Source organism: Balaenoptera acutorostrata, chromosome 16 (genome assembly GCF_949987535.1).
Source record: "Balaenoptera acutorostrata chromosome 16, mBalAcu1.1, whole genome shotgun sequence".
NCBI lineage: Eukaryota > Metazoa > Chordata > Mammalia > Artiodactyla > Balaenopteridae > Balaenoptera > Balaenoptera acutorostrata.
In genome coordinates this window covers 28434086-28458377 of record NC_080079.1, presented here as the reverse complement: position 1 = coordinate 28458377, position 24292 = coordinate 28434086, and the positions used below count along the sequence as shown (strand labels likewise).

General features: G+C 50.6%; 1 protein-coding gene across 9 annotated transcripts in view; it reads left to right on the top strand.

Moving 5' to 3' along the window:
* The window catches only part of PAX2 (paired box 2), a 91493-nt gene that overhangs the window by 37779 nt on the left and 29422 nt on the right, over positions 1–24292 (top strand). For 3 of the 9 annotated variants that reach the window (XM_057531424.1, XM_057531423.1, XM_057531425.1), the window contains exons 5-8: positions 5530–5615; positions 7132–7251; positions 12821–12889; positions 18866–18928. In XM_057531424.1, the coding sequence (XP_057387407.1) occupies positions 5530–5615; positions 7132–7251; positions 12821–12889; positions 18866–18928 (338 nt within the window). The remainder of the gene's footprint in view (positions 1–5529; positions 5616–7131; positions 7252–12820; positions 12890–18865; positions 18929–24292) is intronic. The other 6 variants (XM_007187336.2, XM_057531426.1, XM_028167765.2 and 3 more) reach the window with 2 other exon arrangements.

The following is a 24292-nucleotide window of genomic DNA, read 5'->3' as shown; positions in this document are numbered from 1 at the left end:
TATAGCCTTCTATTTCCATCCCTGAGCCTGCACCCCAGCCCTGCCTCCCACTTTCCCCCAGCTCTCAGGAATCAATAAGCTCACACAGCCACAGTGGAACTTCAGGGTGCAAAGAGACAGACAGACAGACAAAGGGAAGGGAGACAGAGAGAGGGGCAGAGACAGACAAGAAGGGGAGAGAGAGAATGAAACACAGAGGAAGGATGAGAGGAGGAGGAGGAGGAAGGAGAGGAGGAGGGGGGGGGAGGAGGTGGGGGGGAACCAGAAGAGGAGTGAAGACTCACCCCAGCGCTTTCTTAGAATTGAGAGTGTCTCAGTTTGTTCATGAGTTTAACAAATTGTTAATAGGAGACTCATTACATGCTTTCATGCTAACTCACAGAGCTGATGAGACTATTTTGATCTCCAGCATGGTGAGGAGTGGAGACCTCCGGGGAATTTAACCAAAGAGGGAGTGACTTCACCTGCCTTGTCATCCTTTACTCTAAAGCTCTGCCACAGCCCCCTGGCATCTCTTGGGTCCTGAGGGAGCTGCTGCTCATACTGTCTATGGATCCTTCCCAGTGCCCCCAGGCAGGGCTCCCCAGTCTGTCTTCCCGAGAGTCTCTGATGCATCTCTTTTGGGGTCAGGTTATGACACCTGCTGCTGCTGTTTCCTGTCTTCTCAGTGCTCTTCCCAGGGTCCCTGAAGCAGCTGCATTGACCAGGCTGGGGCATACTGGCCTGAGAGGCCTCCTTGTCTGCACCTGTCTCAGCCCCTCCATAGGATGCAGCCAGTCCTGGGGATCACCCATAGGAATAATAATACTAGTAGTTATTATTATAGCTAGCATTTATTGAGCCAAGCATCATACTAATCATTTTACATGAATTATCCTATTTAATCCTCACAACAGTCCTACAAAGTAGATAGTATTATTATCTTATTTTACAGATGAGGGAATAAGAAACTGCCAGGGATTCCACAGGCAATAAGTATCAGATGAGAAAGAGAAAAACAAATACCGTATGCTAACACATATATATAGAATCTAAAAAAAAAAAAAATTTTGGTCATGAAGAACCTAGGGGCAAGACGGGAATAAAGACGCAGACCTACTAGAGAATGGACTTGAGGATAGGGGGAGGGGGAAGGGTAAACTGAGACAAAGTGAGAGAGTGGCATGGACATATATACACTACCAAATGTAAAATACATAGCTAGTGGGAAGCAGCCGCATAGCACAGGGAGATCAGCTAGGTGCTTTGTGACCACCTAGAGGGGTGGGATAGGGAGGGTGGGAGGGAGGGAGACGCAAGAGGGAAGAGATATGGGGATATATGTATATGTATAACTGATTCACTTTGTTATAAAGCAGAAACTAACACACCATTGTAAAGCAATTATACTCCAATAAAGATGCTTAAAAAAAAAAAAAAAAAGGATCAGAGCTGGGACTCAGACTCAGGCAGACTGAGCCCAGAGCCCATCCCCTTCTTCCCTTTGCTCTGCTCATACTCCTGTGAGTGTGAGATGCTAAGTGCCTGCAAGGCAAAGCCTAGGAGGTTCTCTGGAAAGGTGGGGGGAGAAAGAGCATCCCTGTCAAGGAAAGCATGCTGGAAGGAGAAGTGGGGAGCAGGCACCCCCGCAGGGCAGTCTTTCTGTGGAAATGGGAAATGGCACCTCCCAACCCCCGGTAAATGGGCCCAGGGCTCCCGACTGTAGCCCCGCAAGGATGCATGTGCGGGAACTTGACTCTCCAGGCCAAACCTGGTGGGGCCCATGGTGGCCACAGATGTGTCTGGCTGTCTTGTGCGGCCAAGAATGAAAAAGAATTAGAGAAAGAGGAGGAGGAACAGGGGGCAATAGGATCAGGCAGTCACACAAAGCAACCTCTTTATCCTTTTAACCCTTAGTGATATTCCTATTAGTCATTGGGTTTGTGTATGGGATGCAGGAGGGCAATGGATGACCATAAGGTTTCCACAATCCCGGTTCTTAAATTCCCTGAAATCAACTTTGGGGACTGGTGAGTGTCCACCTCCTGGGGGGCATGGATGGACACCAAGAGCATTAGTAACTCACAGCAGGCACCCTGCCCAGCTCCTCTCCCATGCACCACCAAGCCGCTGTCAGGGAGTAGTGATTTTCCATCACTTGCTGCCTCAGCTAAAACTGCACCAGCACCCCAGGGGTCAGAGGCTCTGGGTAACAAAGACAGCAGCTCCACAAGGCCATCCAGTTGTCTGTCTCACCCAGCCTCAGTCTTGGGGTTCCCTCAGTCCGGAGCCCAGAGTCCACCAGCCCTCAAGTCAGAGCCACCCACAGGCCCACTGAGATCCCAGAAGCCTTTTGCTGCAATGAATTAGGAGCAGCTGCTCTGAGCTGCTCAGCCTCCTTCTAGACTTTTCGTGTAGACCAGTCTACACTGCCCCTAGCGACTGTCGGGTCTTTCCCATTGTGATCATGCTCCAGACCCAGAAGCTTTGGGCCACCTCACCACGTGCCATCTCTTGCTGCTTCGTCCCCGTGGCCGCCATTCCGTTCTCCCCTTGTTCTGCCTTGTCTGGCAATCATCTATGTTCTCTCAGGCAACTCCAGCCTCTCCCTCTTCACCAGTTCTTTCTCCTCAGCCTACAGACTTATCCAGGTCCTTCCTCCCCTAAACAGCCTTCCTTCCACTTAGCTGCCACTTCCATCCTCAGCTTCCACACTTTTCTCTCCTTTTCTACACACTTCTGAAGCAATAGTCTACGTTCACTGCCCCCCTCTCCTGCTGTCCACTCCCTAACCTCTTTTTATCTGGCTCCTGCCTCAGTTGCTTTGTTGAGGCCGCTCTCCCAAGGTCACTAGTGGTCACCAAAATTCCCAGATCTGTGCCTCTTCTTATTCCCAATTCCCTTCAATCTTTTATGTCACCATGGATGCTGTGGATTACGTTCTCCTTCTGGAAATGTTCTTCTCTGTTGACTTAGCTAAAACTGCCTGATCCTGGTTCTGCCATTTCCTGTGTGACCAACTCTGACCCCTGTGTAAGGTCAGGTTCTTTTCCTCAGCCTCTGATAGTAGATGTCCTCCAGGGTCTACTCTACAGTCCTCTCATCCCAACCAACACTTCCTTCCTTGACAGTCTCCTAAATCCACATCTGCTCTGCCGGCTGGTGCACGGCCATCCACCTGGACACTCACCTACCTCCTCAAATGTTCATGTCGAGGACCAACCAGTTACCTCCCTGCATCCCTCTTCCTGACAGTGGGACAAACCACCAGCCTTCCAGTTACACAGAACTGGGGTTTTAGAGCCATGGTTGACTCCATTTAATTGTCAAATCCATGTTACAAATTCTTCCTTCTCTCTTTTTTTTTTTTTTCTTTTGGCTGCGACGCGAGGCTTGTTGGACATTAGTTCCCCGAGCAGGGACCAAACCTGGGCCCTTGGCAGTGAAAGCATGGAGTCCTAACCACTGGACTGTCAGGGAATTCCCGTTTTTTTTCCTTCCTTCTCTTTTCTGAGGCCAGCTACTTATGGCCTTGTGCCTGTCTATTGCTTTACCTGCATCGGTTTGTACATGTCTCCTTTAGTTTAAAAATCACTCATGGCTTGAGACTCTGTAAACCTGGTTCCTATATACTGGGGGAAGTCTGACAAAGTAACAAAAAGCACACATTTTAAATACTGAATTCCAACTCTGCCCTAGCTGGCAATGTGATCTTGAGTAAGCTCTCTAACCTCTGTCAGCTTTGGTTTTCAGTCTGCAAAACAAGGATAATAGTATTGCTTTGGAGGTTGTTGTGAGAATTAACAGTAGTATATATACAGTAATATAAATTGCATATAATGTTGGCATATAATAGATGCTTGATAAGTGGAAAATCGCTAGTATCATCATTGCTTCCAAGTTTTCAGCCTATTTCCTCTTACTCCCTTACACCGTTCCTGGCCTAGGCATTAGCCCCTAACCCAGCGTGACCACTCGGCTCCTGTGCTTTGCTTCTACCCTCCTCCAGCATCTGCTTCTAATGCCCTCCTCTCCACTTCTTTGTTCATCTTAGAATCATATTGGTCTTTTTTTACTGGGGAAAGAGACCTTAGAGATTCTGTAGTCTAACCTCTTTATTTTATAGCTGAAGAAACTGAGGCCCAGAAAAGGAGAACGATGAGGCCAAGGCTATGTGGCCACTTAATGGAAGACTCGGGGCCTCAGCCACGAAGCTCAGTGACTTTTCCACTATCCTCTGTGCCTCTGGCTCCTATACATGTGTGTGTATATATATTCAGCCTTACTCTGCTTTGAGGATCTACATCAAGTTCCACCTTCTCAGTGACTTCTTTCCCATTTCGCACACCTGCAAGGGGGATGACTTCTCCCCCGCATCCTCCTGGCACTTACTGCCTGGCCCCCTCGGGGTTACTTAGCTTTCTCGGAGTGTGTGTCCTCCCTGCCCAACTTCATTCCCGGCCCTGGGAGGCCCTGGGGTGTGTGTCCTCCCTGCCCAACTTCATTCCCGGCTCTGGGAGGCAGGGGCCTTGTCTCGGTTGCCTGCAAGTAAGTGTTCAGTCCACGCACGGCTTGTGACTCACCTGGCTGGTTGAGATGAACTTGTCTCACACTCCTCTCTGCAGGGAGAGCAGCGCCTTCAGAAAAGTGGCTTCCAAGGGCACCTGACTGACCAGTGGGTGGAGGAGAGTGTCCCTTGGTCCTGGCCCTAGGGTTGGTCTTCTGTGTCGCTGAGCCCTGCGTCCTTGGATCACTAACAATCCCCAGCCCTGGGATGTTTGATCTGGATTCCTCCCCCTCCACCCCAATGGAGTGCATAGGGAAGGTACTAGGCTTTTCACCTAGTCTGGTAAAGAAGGTGTGATCCAAGTAAGGCCTCTGAGAAGGAGGCCAGCGGGCCAACGAGCTGGGCAGGGACAGGGCTTAGATAGGTTTGAGAGCCCTAAGTGGGCTCAAGGAGCTGCTCAGGGCCTGACACCTGGCAGAGGGACCAGGTACTGTGTTGGAATCCTGGAGATGAAAGGATTACCTGTGACCCAGCCCCTTCCCTGGCTACTTCTCTTCAGCTCAGGAAATGGGGAAATCTCACCCCCTCCCTCGACTCTGGAGGACTGTGATACAGTCCCAATAGGAAAGCCAGCTCCAAAATGATCTCCAGACTCCTCTTGGGAGGAGATGTGTGTGGTTGAGGAGGGAGGGATGGACAGCAAGTCACCAGGGCAGCCCCCACTCCCAGAAACGGGAAGGATGCTGTGCTCCACTCGCTCTGCTGCCCGATCCTTGCTACCAAACATCAAGCTGCAATTCACGAAGCACACAGCAGGACAGAATGCAGACTGTCTCTGCCCAGGGCTGTGCTAGGCTGGATCGCAGAGCCAACAGGAGGGCAAGCTCCTGCCTTGCAGCAGTCAGAGAGGGCAGGGGTGCAGGGAGCAGATGGGTGAGGAGGGAGCTGAGGAGCTCAGGGGAGCACTTCTGCAGGACTGGGCTGCAGGTGACCAGGGCAGGAGAGGGCGTGTGATGTGTGATGCTGTTGTGATGCTGTTGCAGGATCATCCGGACCAAAGTTCAGCAGCCTTTCCACCCAACGCCGGATGGAGCCGGGACCGGAGTGACTGCCCCTGGCCACACCATCGGTAAGAGGGCTCAGGGAAGGGGGGAAGCTGAGCCCCCTGAGAGCTGGGAAAAGCAGCTCTGCCCGTGGGAAATGCCCACCTGTCTGAGGTCCAAGGCCCGTGCTCTCCCTGGGCTCCTAGAGGCTCGGGATTTTCCTGGGAGACTAGCTCACGAGGACTGCTCTCTGCCTCCTGTGAGCATCTCCTCAGAGCTGCCTTGCCTTTATCAGTCTGTGTGTCTATCTCTCTCTCTCTATTCCCTCTAACTTTCCTACTCTTTCCCATCCTTCTTCTCTTTTGTTCCCTGTTCCTCTGTCATATCTACTTGCTTACTCCATTTTTTGTTTTTTTAATTTTTAAGATTCTCCTCCTCTCTTCTCCCCTCCTCTGCCTTCTTCTCTCCTCTTCCTTCCTCTCCTCTCTGTCCATATGGCCCTGGACCTGTTCCTCTGTCTCTCTCCCTCCCTCCTCATGGCTTCTCTCCTCTTGACCTGTCTCTCTTGATCTGTTTGTCTCTCTCATCCGCTCAGTAACTGTCTGCCCTTCTCCAACCTCCTCGTTTATTGACCCTCGCTCACAGCCTCACAGAGACCTGACCCAGGTCCACCAGAACACCTGCTAACAGCCCCCATCCCCCCCCCCCCACACTATCTTCCCTTTGGCCCAAGGATGCTTGGTGCTGCTGAAGCCATAGATGAGGTCTGGGGCTTTAGGGGCTAGGATGTGGTTAAACTTCTCCTGCTGCCCCTCTTGGCAGCTGTCCCCTCTCTCTTGACCAGCAGAAAGTAGAAAGTGCTGGTCCCAGCCCCCCTGGAGTTGGCAGGAGTGCTGTTTACTAGACCTGTGTTACAGCATGTGCTGGGAGGGAGGGTTGGGCCAGGCTGTACCTGAGCTGATCACGGCGGAGTGAATGTGTTCACTACTCTGTGCCCTGAAGGGGAAATTAGGAACTTCTCAAGTGATTTCAAGACCAGAAGCAACTGGGGGAGAGGAGCTTCACACTCCCGGGGAATATCAGGACCATTCTTGTGTCTCTAAGAGACTCAGATAGACCTTAGAAAGCCACACTCTAAATCAGGACTGGGAAAGACTCCGCCCAGGAGACTAGAAACAATGGGCTGGGGTTTGTTTAGAAGGATTTGTCGCCGGGGATCAGATAGGATGAGCTGTGCAAGGAGGCATCCTAGGAGCTGTGCTCTCTGCACGACCGCTGAGTCGCTTTCTAGGTTGAGTCAGCTTTTGCTGTTTGCTGAACCCACGTTCTCAGGGAGTGGGTTCAATCTATAGTGAGTGAAATCTCTAGGTCTGCAGAGAAGGCCTGGGGTTGACTGGTCCCCACTCAACCCAGGGTGGACAGCAGTGAATAGCCTAAATTGTATGTAGCAATGCGTTCCCCCTTAAACCTCAGAGGAAGGAGGGGACTATGGGCTCCCCACCCCTCCTCATTTCCTCTGCTTCTCTCTGCCCCCAGCCTTGGGGCTTTGGCCTGCGATCACAACTGCTATCCTGACGGCATTTCCTCCTTACTCTTGTCCAGTTCCCAGTACGGCCTCCCCTCCTGTTTCCAGCACCTCCAATGATCCAGTGGGATCCTACTCCATCAATGGGATCCTGGGGATCCCTCGCTCCAATGGCGAGAAGAGGAAACGTGATGAAGGTAGGGAGGAGGGAAGAGGCTTGGCTTCCCCTGTGCATGCTTTGTCCTTGGACTCAGAGCTCCGGTTTCGGCCTAGCCTCGCAGCTGCTCTGCTGTGAGATCAGTTTTAGTAGCAAAGCCCGGGTCCCCCCACTACCCTGCTGGCTCCTGGAGAGAGGGAGGCAGGCTGCTGGTGGGGCCATCAGCTTCACCATCTGCTCAGCAGCCCCGACTGCCTCACCTTCCGCTGGGATTCATCCCGAACATCCCGGTGGGATGCCAGGAGGGAAAGCATGAGCCATGGACCATGGGAAGGTTTTGGAGGTTGGGGACAGCTGGTCTCTGACCTGGGGATGAAAAGCCGACCTGACTTGTCCTCCTCTGATCTCAACCCATCAGGAGATGGGGGAGTGATGTCATGCACAGCTGACCCTGGTGTCCTTTCTCTGTAACACGTGGACCCTGCGCCCATTCAGACCACTTGGGGAGCTGGGCATGGGCCCTCTCTGCTCTTCCCTATGGGAGGAGACACCCCCCACGCTCCTCTCTGGCCCTTCCCCTCATTCCCTGTAATTCCTCAGGTGCAGCTAGCTATTAGGCAGGGAGTTAAAGGGTGAGGAGATGAAGAGGAGGAGCAGGGAAAGGAAATCAGAGGAGAGAGTGGTGGAGATGAACTTGGAAGAAGGTGTTTTTCAAATATTGTGACATTAAGGGTCCCTTGGTGACCATCTGGTTCTCTTTTGATGCATGAGGCCAGGCCGCAGGGCTGGCAGGCCCAGACAAAGGGAGACACCAGTGTCGAGCCTGCTTCCTGCCCTGATCTTATGGTCCCTGCTGGGGAGGCAGTAACTTCCTGGTCTAGGTAGGGCATATGATTTTAAGGGTATCTCCCATGAAATAGACAGAACCCTCTAAATATGAACATAGACGGGTGACCATATATCCCATTAGTCCAGACAGTCCCAATTTATGCCTTTGTCTCTGCGTCTTGGCCAGTCAGCATCTCCTTTTTCTCTCAAAAATGTCCTGTTTGGACAGTAAATCATGTGGTCATCCCAAGCGCAGACAAACCCTTGATTGGGGCAGCTCTAGAGGGTAAGGAACAGAGAAAAGAGACAAAGCTGAGATTCCCTAGACCCAGGCTGAGGGAAAAGAGAGTGTGAGAGCCCCGGCCTCCAGCAGAAAGGACAGCATGTAGGAGAGGCCTGGGCCTGGCAAGACAATGATGACCTGGGGCTGGCCTCCTTCCAGAAGCCCTAATGGCCTCGTTTCACAGGAAAACAGCTTGTCTGGCTCTATTTCTCCTTCTTCCAAAACATCCAAACCCATTTGGCTGCCACGGCCTTTGCCACTCACTAAATTTCATTGTGGTTGTTTTGGCGGCAGCCACTGATGGGCAGGGGGGTGGCTGCATGAAGGGCCTAAGTCTCAGTTCTCTCTGGGGGTTTCCCACATTCAGGCCTTTGCCAAGCTCCCTGGCACTCTGAGTGATCTGGAAGATTCTGCCTCAGAACCTGAGGATTTCTCCTTTAACCACCAGCACCTGTGAGATGACCAGGGGGCCAGGAGAGGCCACAGGACCCCCTTTGTCCTCTCCCCTCTTGGTCTGCGGTTGGGGCCAAGCGTGTCCCCTGCTTCCTGGGCTCCTACGGGCCACGAAAGGAGCTGGGGTTAGAGAGGCACTGGCCTGGGGCTGCGGCCACTGCAGGTCGGGCCCGGCTGGCCCAGAACAGAGTGCTCTCCTCTCTGAGCAATTGACTACATTCATTGTTTCAAGTCAATTCAATTCAGTCAACCTTTCCTGGGCATCCATCTCAAGAAAGGCTTGGTGCTGTAGGATCCCAGAGCAGAACAAGATATGATTCTTGTCCTTAAGGAGCTTACAGTCTAGTGGGGCGTGTAAAACACGTGAGCCCAGAGAGCAGAAAGGCCCATCAGAGATCTAGATATGTGTGTTGTGAAGGAGGCCTGGGCTGCAGGCCATGGGAACTCAAAGTGGGGAGGGAGTGAACCTCCAGGAAGGGCTGCTCTTTGAGGAGGGGCCTGAGGGATGGACAGGGGCACGGTTCAAAGACAACGGTAGTTGAAATTCTATCGGACAGACTGAGCCTTGTGACCAGAAGACACTGTGCTGAAAACACAGGGGTGCTTTGGCTGGGATGAAAGGGCCTGAGGGGAAGTCGTGGCAGTAAGGCTGAGCGGAGGGGTTAGGGTCACAGGAGAGCAGGCCAAGACGGGACCCTATAAGGAGTTTGGACTTTTTTCCTGCAGACATGAGAAGCCACTGCAAGTGTCTGGGCAGGAAGGGACAAGAGCAGGGCTGGGCTGGGGAAGACCCTCCTCCAGGAGGGTGGTGGTGATGGCAGTGGGGAGACATCTCAGGAAGCAGTTGAATTCTGGGTGAGGGATAATGGCAGCCTCTAAGTTTACTCTTGCTGCTTAAATACTTACCCACAGGCCTAGCCAGTTGGCAAGAAGGATCAGAGACCCTGCTTCTTTTTTTTGGGAGGGGGTTCTTTTGCCTTGACTCACCCCTCCTGACCAACCCCAGGCCAGATGGAGCTGTCCTTCCCCTGGTGGAGGCCAGAGCCTATTAGGGAGGCCAGTATTCCCTGACCACCCCCTACCCCAAACACACACACCACCACACACACACTTGATCCATTGGACCCAGGTGGAAAGGGAGGGGAAAGGAAAGGCTAGAGCAAAGGCAGACCTTTCACAGCCCATTCCCCCCTTCCCCCACTCTGGGTGCCTCCAAGCAGCCAGGCCCAGTTTGCATTAGGGAGCAGCTCAGATGATTAAGAATAGGGGAGATAATTATGTGTCAAGATGATGTAGCCCAACTCTGCAGTCAGGCCAAGGTAGCACAGCAGCTGGCAGGCCGGTCGCAGGAGGCAGCCTCGGGCATGGGCTGCACAGACACCCAGGTGTATCCTTCAGCTACTGGGCCAGCACCACAGGCAAAAGAGAGAGCTGACTTGGGCAATGAGGGATGCTGGGATGGGAATGGGGATACATGTCAAGGGACTAGACCTCGAGGGAGTGGAGGGGCAGGTCTCTTTCCAGGTGGACCCTGTACCCCTGCCAGGCTGGCTCGATTTCGGCCCCACCCACTGGGGCATCTCCCTAGAAGTGTCATAGCCCAGGGGTGAGCTGTGAGCCTCTCTGTCCTCAAGGAAGCCACACCCACTCCTGCCTGTGGGTACAGTTCGGCCTATTCTTCAGCACTAACAATGTAACGGTGGTGGGCATTAGCGAGGACAATCACTGCAGCGTGTGCTGGCATTATTGGAGACAATCTCAGCAGTAGTTATTGGTGTTCATAGTGATAATACCCAGAGCATTACTGGCATTGGTACTCAGAATATGGACAACGTTATTAGTATCTGCAGCAATCAGATCTGTGGGGACATTAGTGAAGGGCCGATCAGCTGTGACTCTGGGGAAAAAGGAAACTGACAGTGACTGTGAGCCTGCTTGAGACGCCCTCTCATGCTTTGGCCTTTGGAAGAATGGAAAAATCCCCACACTTGCCTTTAAGAAATATGCTAGTCAAGAAGCTTTGACCTCCCCTCCCCTCAAGAGTCCAGGAGGTCCCAGAATGAGACAGGTAGACAGACCAGGGATAGATGAGGAAGTTATGTCACACAGCAGCTGGCAGACAGGCTGTCCATCCGTCTGAGAAGGTAGATCCCCGTTCAGTACCCTGCTAAAATCTTTCCCTCTTCTTGGCTACAATTATAGGTGGGTATATTAGGGTCCTTTGAAGGAACACTACTTCCCCAAATGTTGCATGCCCTGGCTTATGTGGCTGCAGGATAGGGACTCTTGTATTTTTTTAGGCTGAAAGACATAAGTCCTTTACCTTCACCCAGTTGCTTTTGGCTGTGGCCTAAAGCATTGCCGTCCATCAGTGTTGTTGAAGGCCAGAGCAATTACATAACTTGTCCAAAAATCTGAATGAAGTCATATGTATGAGTCTTTTGATCTGTGTGAGGGGAGGTGTGTTGGTATCATCCTTTGATGTGTGGGATTGCAGGGGGCCGTGATTCTGCCTTTCATTAATTAGGTGCACAATGAATTGTGCAGTCTAGTGGTGCCAGGCCGGTGCAGTTGTGTGTTTGCAGACAGGGCAGGCTGCATGGCTGCAAACAGCCGAGACCTGTCACTGCCTTTAATAGCTCCCTTCTGCTTTGGATAAAGCCATAACTTCAAGAAGTGGTCTATTTCCCTAGTTGGTTTCCCCCTAAAAGTCCCCCAGTGTGTTGCTCAGGTTTGACTTGGAGCAAACGAGGGGATTAGGCTGTGGGAAGGAGCAGCATCTGCTCTGTCTGGGAACCTGGGCTTCAGGCAAGAGAAGGCGGCAAAGACCCCCACACAGAAGAAGGATTCGGGGTGGAGGCCAGCAGGCAGTCCGGGGAGCGCAGCAGGGATGGGCAGTGTGGCTCAGTGGGAAGGGGTCTGGAGGGAGGTGCAGCCGGGTTTGAGTCCTAGTGCCTTGGGCAAGTCACGTAACCTTCATCAGCTCAGTCTTCTCCTCTGTGAAATGGAGACGGTGATGGTACTTACTTCACAGGGACATGGGGAGCACTACGCGAGATCATGGATATGGAGTTGAGCCAACTCCATCTCGGAAGGTGGCTCGCTGTGTGTCTGGGGAGGAAGGCATAATTGGCAGGTTTATGTTTCAAGGGGAAATGAAGTTGTGTCAGAAAGAAACTTTTTCGGGTACAGGCTCTCTCATCTTGGTGCAGCTCCTTTTAAGTAGGGCAGCCTAGGGAAGCTGATGCTGGGATAAACCGACCTAGATGGGACCAGGGCAGTGGGGGAAAGATATGAGCCTCCCCTGTGTGACTGGGAGGACCTCTGTCCATCTCTGCTTGCTCATCTGTTCTGCGGTTATCCACTTGGGCCGCATGTCATCTCCTATTAGCCTCCACAGGCATTTTAGATGTGGGTAAATAAATACGGGACCCCTTCTTCTCTTAACATGGAGGCATCCCTCCCTCTATCCACTGCTGTGTATTTCTGCTCCCACATATACATTTATTTATTTACCTTGGGAAATGTGTGTTTGTTTTGTGGACACATGTGCTTTTTTACATGGGTTATGCAAATGTGGGTATTGTGTGTTCTCTACCTTTCTGAGATCGTTGGGTGAAAGGACATGCAGAACTGCATTGGGCAGGCATGCAGTTTTCTGGGTAGTGTATGCACTCGAAGAGATGATCAGATGTGAGCAGGTGCATGTCCATGTCCCTGTCAGCAGCGCCAGGGATCTGGGAGAGCTCTAAGCCAGGCCTGGGTGTGCTAAGGCTGCATGGTCTTGAGGCATAGGTTCGTGTATGGAATTTTGCCCAAAGGGCCCTGTAGGCATCACCCTGCATTCTGTTGGCAAAAGGATGGGCTGTCCTGATCCTGCCTCCAGGGGTGCACTGGCCCCCAAGGCAAGGGAGACTGAGACTGGGAACCCTTACAGAGGAACCTGGTCTCCCAACCTCAGGGTTTCCACCCCCCACCCCCCACCCCGGTCTCCGACCTGCCTGTCTTTCACGATCTCTCAGTGTCTGTCTCTTATTTGCTCTAGTCGAGGTATACACTGATCCTGCCCACATTAGAGGAGGTGGAGGTTTGCATCTGGTCTGGACTTTAAGAGGTATGGGGGCCAGAGGGAACATGGTGCGGGGACCAGGGGAAAGAGCCGGGGGTGGCCGTTAGAGAGTCTTCAGAGAGTGGGTTCCTAAGGGCCAGAGAGCAGAACAGAAGGAGGTGGCCCAGGATTCCACTGGGAAACCAAGAGGCTAACAGAGTCTCAGGGCCTGGCTCACTTCCGCCTTGGGCTACTGCTGGATTTGGGGGCTGAGGCCCTGTGGCCTGGAGGGTCAGGCCCTCAGTGGATGGGGGACACTTTTTCCAGCCATTGGAAAAACAAAGAGCAGATCGGGTAGTAAAACAAAAGCAAAGGAGACCTGGAAACACCTGACAGCCCTAATTCATCACGGCCCAAGTTTTTTCCTGTGTTCCCATTATATTTGTTTGTAAAAGTGGAAATCAATTTTGAAGGTAATTTTCTGGAAAGAATGGAAGGGAGGTGGGAGGGCCGGATAAGGCAGAGATGGTAAAAGGAAAAATTTAGGCCAGGCACAGCCCAGGGGCAGCTCTTGGCAAGGTGAAAGAAAATTGCATATTCAATCTCCATCCATGAATCTCCCTCAGTGCTGCCCGCCTCCTGCTTGAAAACAATGAAGGCTTTTTCCCAACGCTGGGCAGGGCCTCGGTATCAGCCTCACTTTAACTTCAGGGTCATTAATTCCCTGATTATTGAAGGAGAAGAGAGGGTTGCAGCATCAGTTCCAAAGGCACCCCCCCATGTGATCAGGCCCTGGTTGGGGTGGGGTGGGGGGCAGCCAGGGTGAGGTGAGGTGTTGCTTCAGAATAGCAGAGGGGTGGGAGGGAGGAAGTGGGGAGCCAACTGGACTGGGGGGAAGGAAGCCAGGAGGAGGGGAGAAGAAGGCAGTCATTACTGCATACCTCTGTTGTGTTGTTATTGCAAATTAAAAGTAGCATGTTCCACTCCGCAGCTATCTTTGGGGAGGGAGGGGCACCGAGGGAGGTGGGGGATCTTATCATTGCTTCTTCAGCAGACCAGCCGTGGTGTCACCGTGTGAGGTGACATTTGAATTTACAATTCCGCTGAGAAACGCCATTAATTCACAAATTAACATTTCTCCCTCTCCCTCTCTCTTTAACACTCTCTCCCTCTCTCACATGGATGTGCAAGCAATTGAAAAGACAAAGGAAATAGCCTTAAGGAAGAGACTTTACTGCTAGTCTGTCTGTGCTGAGATTGCTCCCCCTGCTTCCAGATAGATAAACCAATTACCTGAGCAGCTCTGCTCCTGGCCGCCCGCGATCACCTCCTTTTGTAGGCTGCCTCCATGGCTGGATTACACTCGGTGTATCTCATTAATGTAAACCAGGCATGCCCTGGTCACCGGGCTCTCTTCCCTGCTCTCCTTCTGGAGGGGCAGCGGGAGGAGTGCTGGTGTCAGAAAAGGCAGGCAGGGAGGACCCTGGGAAAGAGGAGAGGCCGCCGCTGGCCAGCTGCCAGGCCCTGGGACTCTGGGTGCTCGAGGCCCAGGCCTTCGGTCCTGGAGGAGGCTGCTGGGGGGGAGTCTGCAGGTGAGCGCTCCTTGGCAGGTTTGCATGCGTGGACATTTAGAGGCAGAGGCAAGAGCCAGACCCTGACTCTCTGGGGCCCACAGCGCCTGTTCTCTGTGGCCTTTTGGTCCAGGAGCCGGGGGCTGGCAGAAGCAGAGAGGGATCTGAGCGCTCCCTGCATGGGAAGAGCTTAGGGAAGTTTCGCTGAGTCCACATCATTTTAGTGGGACAGGATGCAGCCTGAAGGAGCTGGGAGGGGTGCAGAGGAGGGCCCAGAAGGCAAGGTGAGGTTGCGCTATGTTGGGTAAACAAAAGGAGGTTGCACTGATTCCTTAACCTAAACCCAGCACTTGGGCACAGTTATGTCTGTTTGCCACTCAGTCCCTACACACACACTCCCAGCCATCCAACTCCTTTCTTAGAGAAGACCCATCCAGGAGCGTGGGCCCGGGGTGCTGTGCTCTCAGACCTCTGGAGTGAGCTTACATCGTGGGCAGGATGTCGCCGAGTCTTTTCTGCTTTTACTCTCCTCCAGGCCCCAGCCAGGCACTGCATGAAGACAGTATATTGGCAGAGGGAAGCCAAGCAGAATTTGAGTTTCTGTAAGGAAAGTACCTCTGTGAGTTATTGCTAGAATTATATGATTTCACACACACTACATACTACCAAGCACAGGTCACAGACTCTGAACCTAAGGAGGCAGGTTCTATGAAAGTCCAGAAACAAAATCTGCATGGAGGTAGTCATCTGTCTAGACAAGCACCCAACTTTAACTGTCTTCACAAAGCTCAACCTATGTTCATTTTCCAACAAATATTCAAACCCTGGCTACTGTCCACTCCAGCCCAAGAGCGAACTAAGGTTCAAAGGTCAGCATTTGCTAAGACACACCCCCCCCCAAAATCCACTGCTGAACACACATTCATTGTTATGAGTATATCTTCCTAGTAACATGGGAAATTAGACCGTTCATAGCTGAGGGGGGAATTTTTCTATCTCAGTTGGATCGCATACTTGAGCCTGACTCTCAGGGTAATGTTGGCTACGAGCCTGTTGGACACCAACCACGTCATTACACATAGTGAGGTTTAAAGGTTTTATTGAGACCTTTACCTTGGGTCCTGTGCACACTCGGACTTACTTTTTTCTGTAGAGAGATAGCAGGGTTTAGCCATGGCTGTGTGTAGCTGACATAGGTATGTGAATTTGTACCTAAATCCCTGCGTTTATATCAGAGACTGCAGCCAAGTCATTAACCGCCTTAGTTTCCCAGCCAGTTCATGCTGTTGTGGATAAAGAGTTATACTTGGTTGTCTGAGGAAGGATGTTGAGATTTAGCACAAAAGAGTATATTTTTTTCGAAAAGTGCCAAAAAGTCAGAATGGATGGGTTGACCCCGCTCCCCAGGAGAGGAGGTACAGACTTGCAGTGGAGGGGCTGTGTGTGACCCTCCACCACTGGAAATCGGGGTGGGAATAGCAATAACTTTCTCAGCAGAGGCCTCGGGTCCTCCCCACCCCCACATCTGTGCACTCCTGTGCACGTGTATGCACACCCACTGTGTCAGAATACATCTTCAACCCTTTGTCTTCCACTTGGCAACTACCTTCCAGCCCTGCAGGTAGGTATCGTCCTCCTTCCCCCACAGGCAAGGGCAGCAAGAGAGAAATCCGGGCAGGGGCCTGGAGGACCCCTCAGAAAAAGGGTTGGGGAGAAGGTAAGCTGGGGAGACCCAGGAGTGCCGCCTGCCAGAGGAATGGGTCCCAGCAGCCTCCCGACCATTGCTGGCTGCACAAGAGGGGCCCCAGAGCCCAGGGAAGGGCTCCTCCCTTGCTTGCCTTCCTCAGGGCCCCGGTGGCCAGTAGGGCTCTCCGGGACCCTCCCCATTCTCCCCCGTGGGGGTGGAAAGGCCAGGAGGGTTGGGGGAGGGCTGGGAGACGATCACGAGCCTCAGAGCCGAGTAGTTGCAGCACAGCCAGTAATTCAAACCATCCTGACCCTTCGGTGAACTCAAACCTGCTGACCTTGACAGCACCAGACAAGGGAGGCCTCACAGACCTCAACCTGCATGGAGGCCTCGCCTTCCCTCCCTCCCTTCCTTGGAGCCCGTATCCCAGCCTCCAGGTGGCTCCTCATTTGGCCATCCGAGCGAAATGTCAGCATCCCTCCCTCCCTGAGGTGCCCGCAGGCCTGCCTCAAAGCACCCTTTGTGCTCATCTCCGCTGGAGACAAGCGTGTGGACATCTCACGGGGGTCTTTCCAGGGCTGGGCTGAGGCTTCCTCCTTCAGACAGAGGTTTTACACCTTGCCCACCCGTCCTCCTCCTGCCCAGGCTTCATCTTTTTCAAGAGCACTGGCTATACGGTGTGTGTGTATGTGTGTGTGTGTGTGTGTGTGTGTGTGTGGTGTCTGGGTGCACACAAGGGCAGGGATAAAATGTGATCGAGACAGAGCAGACAAGGGGAGGGAAGAAAAGCAGGAGGAAAGCAGCCCCAGGAACCTGCATTAAAGTAAATGCAGTTTATGAAGTTTATGCTCTCCTGGGGAGAGCTGGAGTCCATCCAACAGCCTCTCGGAGCCTGCCAGACAGCTCCCGAAGCAGAAAGTGCAGGCAGGAGTACGAGCAAGCCGGTGGCAGAGGGAGAGATGCGCGCGCGCGCACACGCACACACACACACACACACACACACACACAGTCTCTCTGTCTCTCTGTCTTTCTCTCTCTGTCACTAGCTCACACAGATCTCCCTAGGCCCCAACAGACTGCAAAGCCTGGGATGGAGGGATGCAGATGAGTGTTTGGTAGAAGGGACCCTGGGAGCTTCCCTTCCCTCTTCCCTCCCCACCCCCATCTCCATCTCCTTTGCAGTGTGGACCACTGGGGCAACCAGCCTGTGGAAGCTGCTCTGGGAAAAGGGCAGTGCAGGTGGTCTTGAGGTCTAGGTAGGAAAAGGGACCAGAATGTGGTCTCCCAAGAACCTGCCTTTTTTCTGATGCTGGCTGGGGATCCATTTTTCTCTGGCACCTTGGTCTAGACCAATCAGGTACCCCACAGCTACTGAAGACAGCCCTTAAGAAGAAACTTAAGGAGTCTCTTAAGGAAAAACAATCAGAGACAATATTTTTTCTGGGAATTCAGAGGAAATAAATAGTTGACCAGGTTAGGATATGGGAGCTCTCAGAAGGACTTATAAGTAAGGAGGAGTAACTGCCTTTCTAGACTCTTCTGCATGTGCACAAGCACATGGGTTCATGTGTGTGTTCACTAATAATATGTAAGTGGGCCAGAATCCTTGACTTCAGACAAAAGGAGAGTGTGAAGAAAGATGACTGGAAAGGGCAGTATGTAGCAAAGCCTTCTCTCTGCCCAGGGCAAGGTGGCAACATCCAGTCTCCTGCCCCGGTGCTTCCATGACACGCCTGAGCTGGGGACGGGCAGTGGGGAGAAGCCTACCTCCCACCTTTTTCTGAGAACTCCGTGTCCCTATTCAGGTTCTTCCAGGAGCTGGGACAGAGGAGGAAAACAGAGGTAGAGTCATCTGAAGGCAGAGAGTCAAGCAGGAGAAGGGTACAAGGGAAGGGGAAGGATGGCTGGAAATTGATTGTAGAGGATGCTCTGGGAAGCCAGGAGACACAAGGCCTGGAGGGAGGCAGAAACTGCCCAGGGATGGCTTTTGCCCTTTCTCTCCTCTTTTCTCTCTTCCTCCCTCCCTCCTTCCCTCCCTCCCCCTCCTCATTCCTCCCCTCTTCCCTCCACACATCTTTATTGGTTCCAGTAATAGTGTTGATTTGCATGTCAGGCAAAGCTTTGCTACACACACAAAAAGAAAACCCCAGCCGTGGCGGTGTGGCAGTGTCAGCTCTCGCTGTTGTTCGACAGTGTAAAATTAAATTAATAAAGCCCCCAACACAGGAAAACATAACAGGAAATTAATGGCCTTTACTGTCGCTCTGATGCAGTCATTTGCAACCCTGCTTTCCGCACCAAAGACTTCATAAATGCAAGCAGTTTCTCTAAACAAGCATACTTAGAGCGGCCTGGTATGTAATTTTTCGCCTTGCTTGTGTCCTTTGAGCTAACAAAGGCCCCTTCCCTTCTGGCTCCAGAGAGGTTTCTAACTCGTTCTGGCCCCAGCTGGAGCCCGGCCCCAGGCAGAAGGCCCCAGCCCCTCCTGAGAGCCCAGACAGGGCTGAAGGAGGACTCAGGTCCCATTCAGACAGACCCTCGGCTAGCCCTCCTTCCCCGCCAGCGGCCAGTGCGCCCAGAGCCCCAGCGTCTGCCTGCAGGCCAGCAGGAAGGCTCAGCGTATGCTCTCAGCCAGGAAGGTTGATCACCCTGGGGAGTTCACCCAAACCCACCCAATGCTCACCCCTCCCCTTCCTCTGTGCAGCACTCCTCTCTCTCCCACTACCTGTTTGTTCCCCTTCCCCCGTCTGTCCCTGCTCACCATCCTTCTACTTCTTCACATAGGGGTCACAACCACCATGCTGGCAGCACGTTGGCCGTGGGTGCCCATGACCCACTTTTCTACAGGTAACTGGGGGCTAACTTATTCAAAACGGGTGTAGTGACAGTATGGATATAATTCTCTGGGGTTCTAGGTCTCCCATATATCCCTCTTCTCCCCTGGTTGGTTAGAAAATACGAGGGCCCTAAATGATCATTCAGGCCATCTCTCTGTCCTTGGGCTGATTTCCCATAAACCATTTCAGAGAGCTGAGAGTCTGTGGTTTTGGTTCAGTGTGTAAACAGGTGGGATACTGAGAAAACTTACACTGACCTCTCTGGGGATCTTTGTGGGCCCAAGTTCCCCCTGTGTTAGGATGTGTAAGAGGAGCAAATAACCAGGTTGTGGATCTCACGGAACTTACAGTCTATGGAGAGGCAGGGCTATCCCAAATCAGACAATAAGCTTTTCTTTTTTTTTTTATTTTAATTAATTAATTTATTTTTGGCTGTGTTGGGTCTTCGTTTCTGTGCGAGGGCTTTCTCTAGTTGCGGCGAGCGGGGGCCACTCTTCATCGCGGTGCGCGGGCCTCTCACTATCGCGGCCTCTCTTGTTGCGGAGCACAGGCTCCAGACGCGCAGGCTCAGTCGTTGTGGCTCACGGGCCCAGTTGCTCCGCGGCATGTGGGATCTTCCCAGACCAGGGCTCGAACCCGTGTCCCCTGCATTGGCAGGCGGATTCTCAACCGCTGCACCACCAGGGAAGCCCGACAATAAGCTTTTAATTGAATGCTGAACCAGGTGTCTGAGTGTTCAGTAGGAATCCAGGGAAGTGGCTAGAGGAGCAGGCAGGAAATGGGACTTGAAGCTGGAAATGGCTGAGATTTGGAGAGGCTGTCTCCAGGGCTATCTCCCCTATGGAGGGAGGCCAGTGGCTGGGCTAAGAGTGGTGACAAGACAGAGTCAGATTCTTAAAGGTCATCTGGTTTTATCTGCCGCTCACATGGAACTCTCCCCTCTAGCAGTTCTGTTTGACGGGTCACAGCCCTTGCCTGGACATAGGACATAGATGGACAGTTGTCATTGTTAGCAGCACTGCCTTTATACTGAGTCAGTGTGGTGTTGAGGGAAGAGGATGGGACTTGGAATCCCGATGTCTGGATTGGGCTCCATCTCCTCGCCTTGCTTGCTCTGGGACCTTTGGCTGATTACATAATCTCTCTGAACCTGTTTCCTCATCTTTAAAATAAGATAACAACATTTGCCACATAGAGTGGTGGTGAAGATCTCCACGCAACAGCCCCTCTTTTCTCCCTCCCTCCCTCCCTTCCATTCATTCCACCTGATTTACTGAGCACCTAACACCGGGCTGAGCCCTGGGTGGATTTCAGTTTCTCACATGGTGTGGTCCCTATGCTTGTGGAAGGCCCTTCACCATCCTGGTTACCCATCTCTGAATTCATTCTTGACAGTTAAAGTCCTTCTTAAATGAACAGGAAACTCTAGAGACAGTCTAGCCAAAGCCAAGGACAGTAGCACGCTTGCCATTCTCCACCTGGAGATTCTACATCCATAATGTAGCCTAAGATTACATTCGATTTTTTAGCAGCCGTGTCAGACTCAAACTCATATTGAGTTCGTGGTCAACTAAAACCTTGAGATCTTTTTCACATCAATTGCTATCAAGCCAGGTCTACCCCATTCTGCACTTGTGCAATTGATTTTTTTTAAACCTAAGCATAGGGCATTCCATTTATCCCTGTTGAATTTCATCTTGTTGGTTTGGGCTCTTAATTCCACCCAATTAAGATCATAAGGATGTCTTCTATGTCATCATCCAAGCAGTTTTTTTTTCTTGTTTGTCCGACATCTCCTACTCGTTTTTTTAATTTATTTTTATTTATTTTACTTTATTTTTTATTTTATTTTTTTAATATTTGGCTGCATCAGGTCTTAGTTGCAGCACGCAGGATCTTCGTTGCTGCGTGGGGGATCTTTCATTTCCATGCGCGGGCTCTTCATTGCGGTGCATTGGCTTCTCTCTAGTTGTGGCACACAGGCTCCAGAGCATGTGGGCTCTGTAGTTGAGGCACGCGGGCTCAGTAGTTGGGGCCCGCGGGCTTAGTTGCCCTGCGGCATGAGGGATCTTAATTCCCCAACTAGGGGTCGAACCCATGTCCCCTGCATTAGAAGGCGGATTCTTTACCACCAGACCACCAGGGAAGTCCCCCAAGTAGTTTTTGTTAAGAGTTATTTTCCTTTAAAATAAAGGAAAGCCACATGGCCCACCAGTGGAGACGTCCCTCCTGATTGCTTTAGGGACCATTGAGCCCAACAGCCATCAGCCATTTCACTGTTCTTCATCTTGTCCATAAAGTTAGGAAGACTCTCTGTAAAATTCTCTGTTACCAATTCACTATACCCACAGTGTTTCCTTAATCAATCAATTTTAAAAATCCAATATAAGTTGATGAGAAAATTGAATGTCTGCTATGGATAAAGCATAGCAGGACTGATTTACAAAGGTAAATAGGAAGGACACAGTCCTTGACCTCAAGAAGCTTCTAATCTAGTAGGGAGATAAATGTGCACACCATTACACAAGCAGAATGTGATAGATCTATGATCAAGGTATAAAGTGCTATGATAAATGTAAAGAAGGGGGGGCAGTTGCTTCCCATCAGGGCAATTGAGGAAGTCTTTGTAGGGATGGCATTTGATCTAAGCACTGATAACTAGTTAACGTGCTACCACTTATTCTTGGGGAGTGCGTGCAGACTCCACAGTATTACCATTTTCTTTTCTAATACCCACAAATTAACTGCATGATAATTTCTTCTAAAAGATTTCCAGACCCTAATATTAAATGTATTAGACTGTTGTTTGCATAAGCTTACCTTTCTCCGCTTTTCACGATGGCACTGGTTTTGTCACTGTGTTGCCCTTTCATTGTGACCACTCAAGGATTATCAACAAAAACTTTAGGATTCTATCTACCTCCCCCCAGCCACCACCCCACTTCACCTGAGTTCTGATATACGAATTATCTGGGCCTGGGAGAGGTAACTCAATTGAAATGGTTAAGAGTTACCTGCCTGGCCTCCTCCTGACCTGGGCAACTCCTCCTGGTCCCATTTTGAAGATTCTTTTCTTTGATGGAGAAGACCAAGTCAAGCCAGGGGTTGAGAAGTTCTGCCTTCTCTCTCAGTAATGCATCCTTTCCTGAGCACTGAGCTTAAGCTTGCCTGCCTTTTTGTTCTTTCTCCAGACGTAGCTACCAAGGCCCTTTTTTGTTGTTTCAGCTTGTTCTGAGCTTTTGTCTTCCTGACAGGCTCCTGCTACTCTCATATCCATCCCTGGTTATGGTCCCCTCCTTCCATCTGTTGTGTGTGTCCTTTATAAGAGGAAAAAAAAAAACTTTTGTTTGATAATAAGTGTAATGTATGCTCATTGTAAAAATATTTGGAAGATACAGTAAATTTTTAAAAAAATCACCCATAATCTCATCACCAAGAGAATTTTGGTGATGAGATTTAGAATTTTGGCATATTCTTTACAGTCTTTTTTTCCCCCTGTGTATACATAATTATATATATATATATAATTTTTATCAAAATTGGAATGATACTGTATATACAGCTTGTGTCTCCCTTTTTTCACTTAACATTATATAGGACCATTTTCACATATCATTAAATATTCTTTGAAAACATGATTTTTTAATGGCTGCATAATCTTCCACTGTTCCATGTACATGTCCTTTTAAAATCTAGGCTCATCATATTTTAAAGCTTATTCATGTGCAACAACAATGATTTCCCTTAAATGCCCTCTCTTTCCACCCTTCCCCCACTCCCACTCCCACTCCCTTTACTTTGTCAGGTTGATTATTTGAGCTTGTAGCAGCAGAATTTCATTTTTAGAGCATCCTGTCCTCATGGAATTATATTCCCTTCTAGAATCTCTTGCCATGGGATCACACAACCATTCTTTCCCTCAACACATAGCAGTTTGCTTTTCTCAAGTCAGATTCTGTGCAATGCCCCCTTCTTTTGCTACTGTCACCTCTAGACATGGGTGCTTTCTCCCCAGATCCCCAACACTTCCCTTTTATCAGTTTTTTCTTTCTTGGTCAGAATTAAGCAGCCTGGAGTAGCAGAAAAGGGCACGAGTCTGAGAACCTCTGTTTGTATCCTAACGATGACTAGCTGTGTGACATGGGGAAATTACTCAACCTTTCTGAGCCTCTTTTTTCTTTTTAAATCTCTAAGAGGGAACGGATTAAATTATCTCCATGATACTTTCTAGCTATAAAATGTGATAACACTGAATCCAGAGTGGCAATGTCCTACACTGCTTCTGTTTCCTTCTAAAAGGTAAACTGCAAGGCAAATAAAGAATGGATCGATCTTTGCTTTTGGAATTCTATGCAACAAATCAGCTAACAGTTTTTACCACCTACTATGTGTCAGACCCTGGGCTAAGTTTACATAAATGAAAAAGATGGGTCCCTGCCTTTAAAATAGTCACAGTTTAGTGAAGAAAACAAACGTTAAAAAATAATGACATGGGAATTCCTTGGCGGTCCAGTGGTTAGGACCCTGTGCTCTCACAAGCCGTGCCATGTGGCCACAAAAATAATGATAATAATAACTACGATACATATAGATTCTAAACTTGGCTTTGCCACTTACTGGCTGGAATAAGTACTTCGGGGCGAGTTACCTAGCCTGTCTAGCCCTTGGTTTCTCCAGATTATGAGCTCAACTGCCCGAGGCACATTGCCTGGGTTTGCATCTGACCGCTCCATCACGTGTTAGCTCTGTAACCTCAGGAAAGTTCCTGAACCTCTTCACTTCCATTTCCTCACCTACAAAATGGGGATAATGATAGGCGCTTCCTGCTTAAGTTCTGGTGAAAATTAAACGAGTTAATATATGTAAAATTCTTAGGTGAGTGCCCAATATATAGTAAGCACTTAATGTTAGCTGCTATTATTGTAAGGATTGAATCAGTAGATTATGTTAGGCATAGTGTCTGGTACCATAATAGGAGCTGGATCGATTTTAGTTATTATTATTATTTCTACAATAGCAGTTTGGATAGAGGTCTGCTGGAACACAGAGAAAAGAGAAGTGAATACTGCTGAGGTAGGAGCTAGCAACCCTCTGGTGTTCATCAGAGGAAAGTCAGTCCAGAAAAGCTCGAGGGACTTGGCCAAGGTCACATAGCAAGTGAGGGACAAAACTAGGATTTCAACCCAGCAGATGATACTCCTAGTTCAGTATTACATTAGGGCCACTAATGTAGTTAGTGTCCCCAGAGGCACATGGGTGTAAATGGGCCCAGTAAGACGGAGGTCAGGCAGGCAGGTAGCCACGCCCCTGCCTTCCACCCTATCGTGAACTCATGGAGTGTTTAGAAGCAGGGCTTGGTCAAGGATAGCAGGTT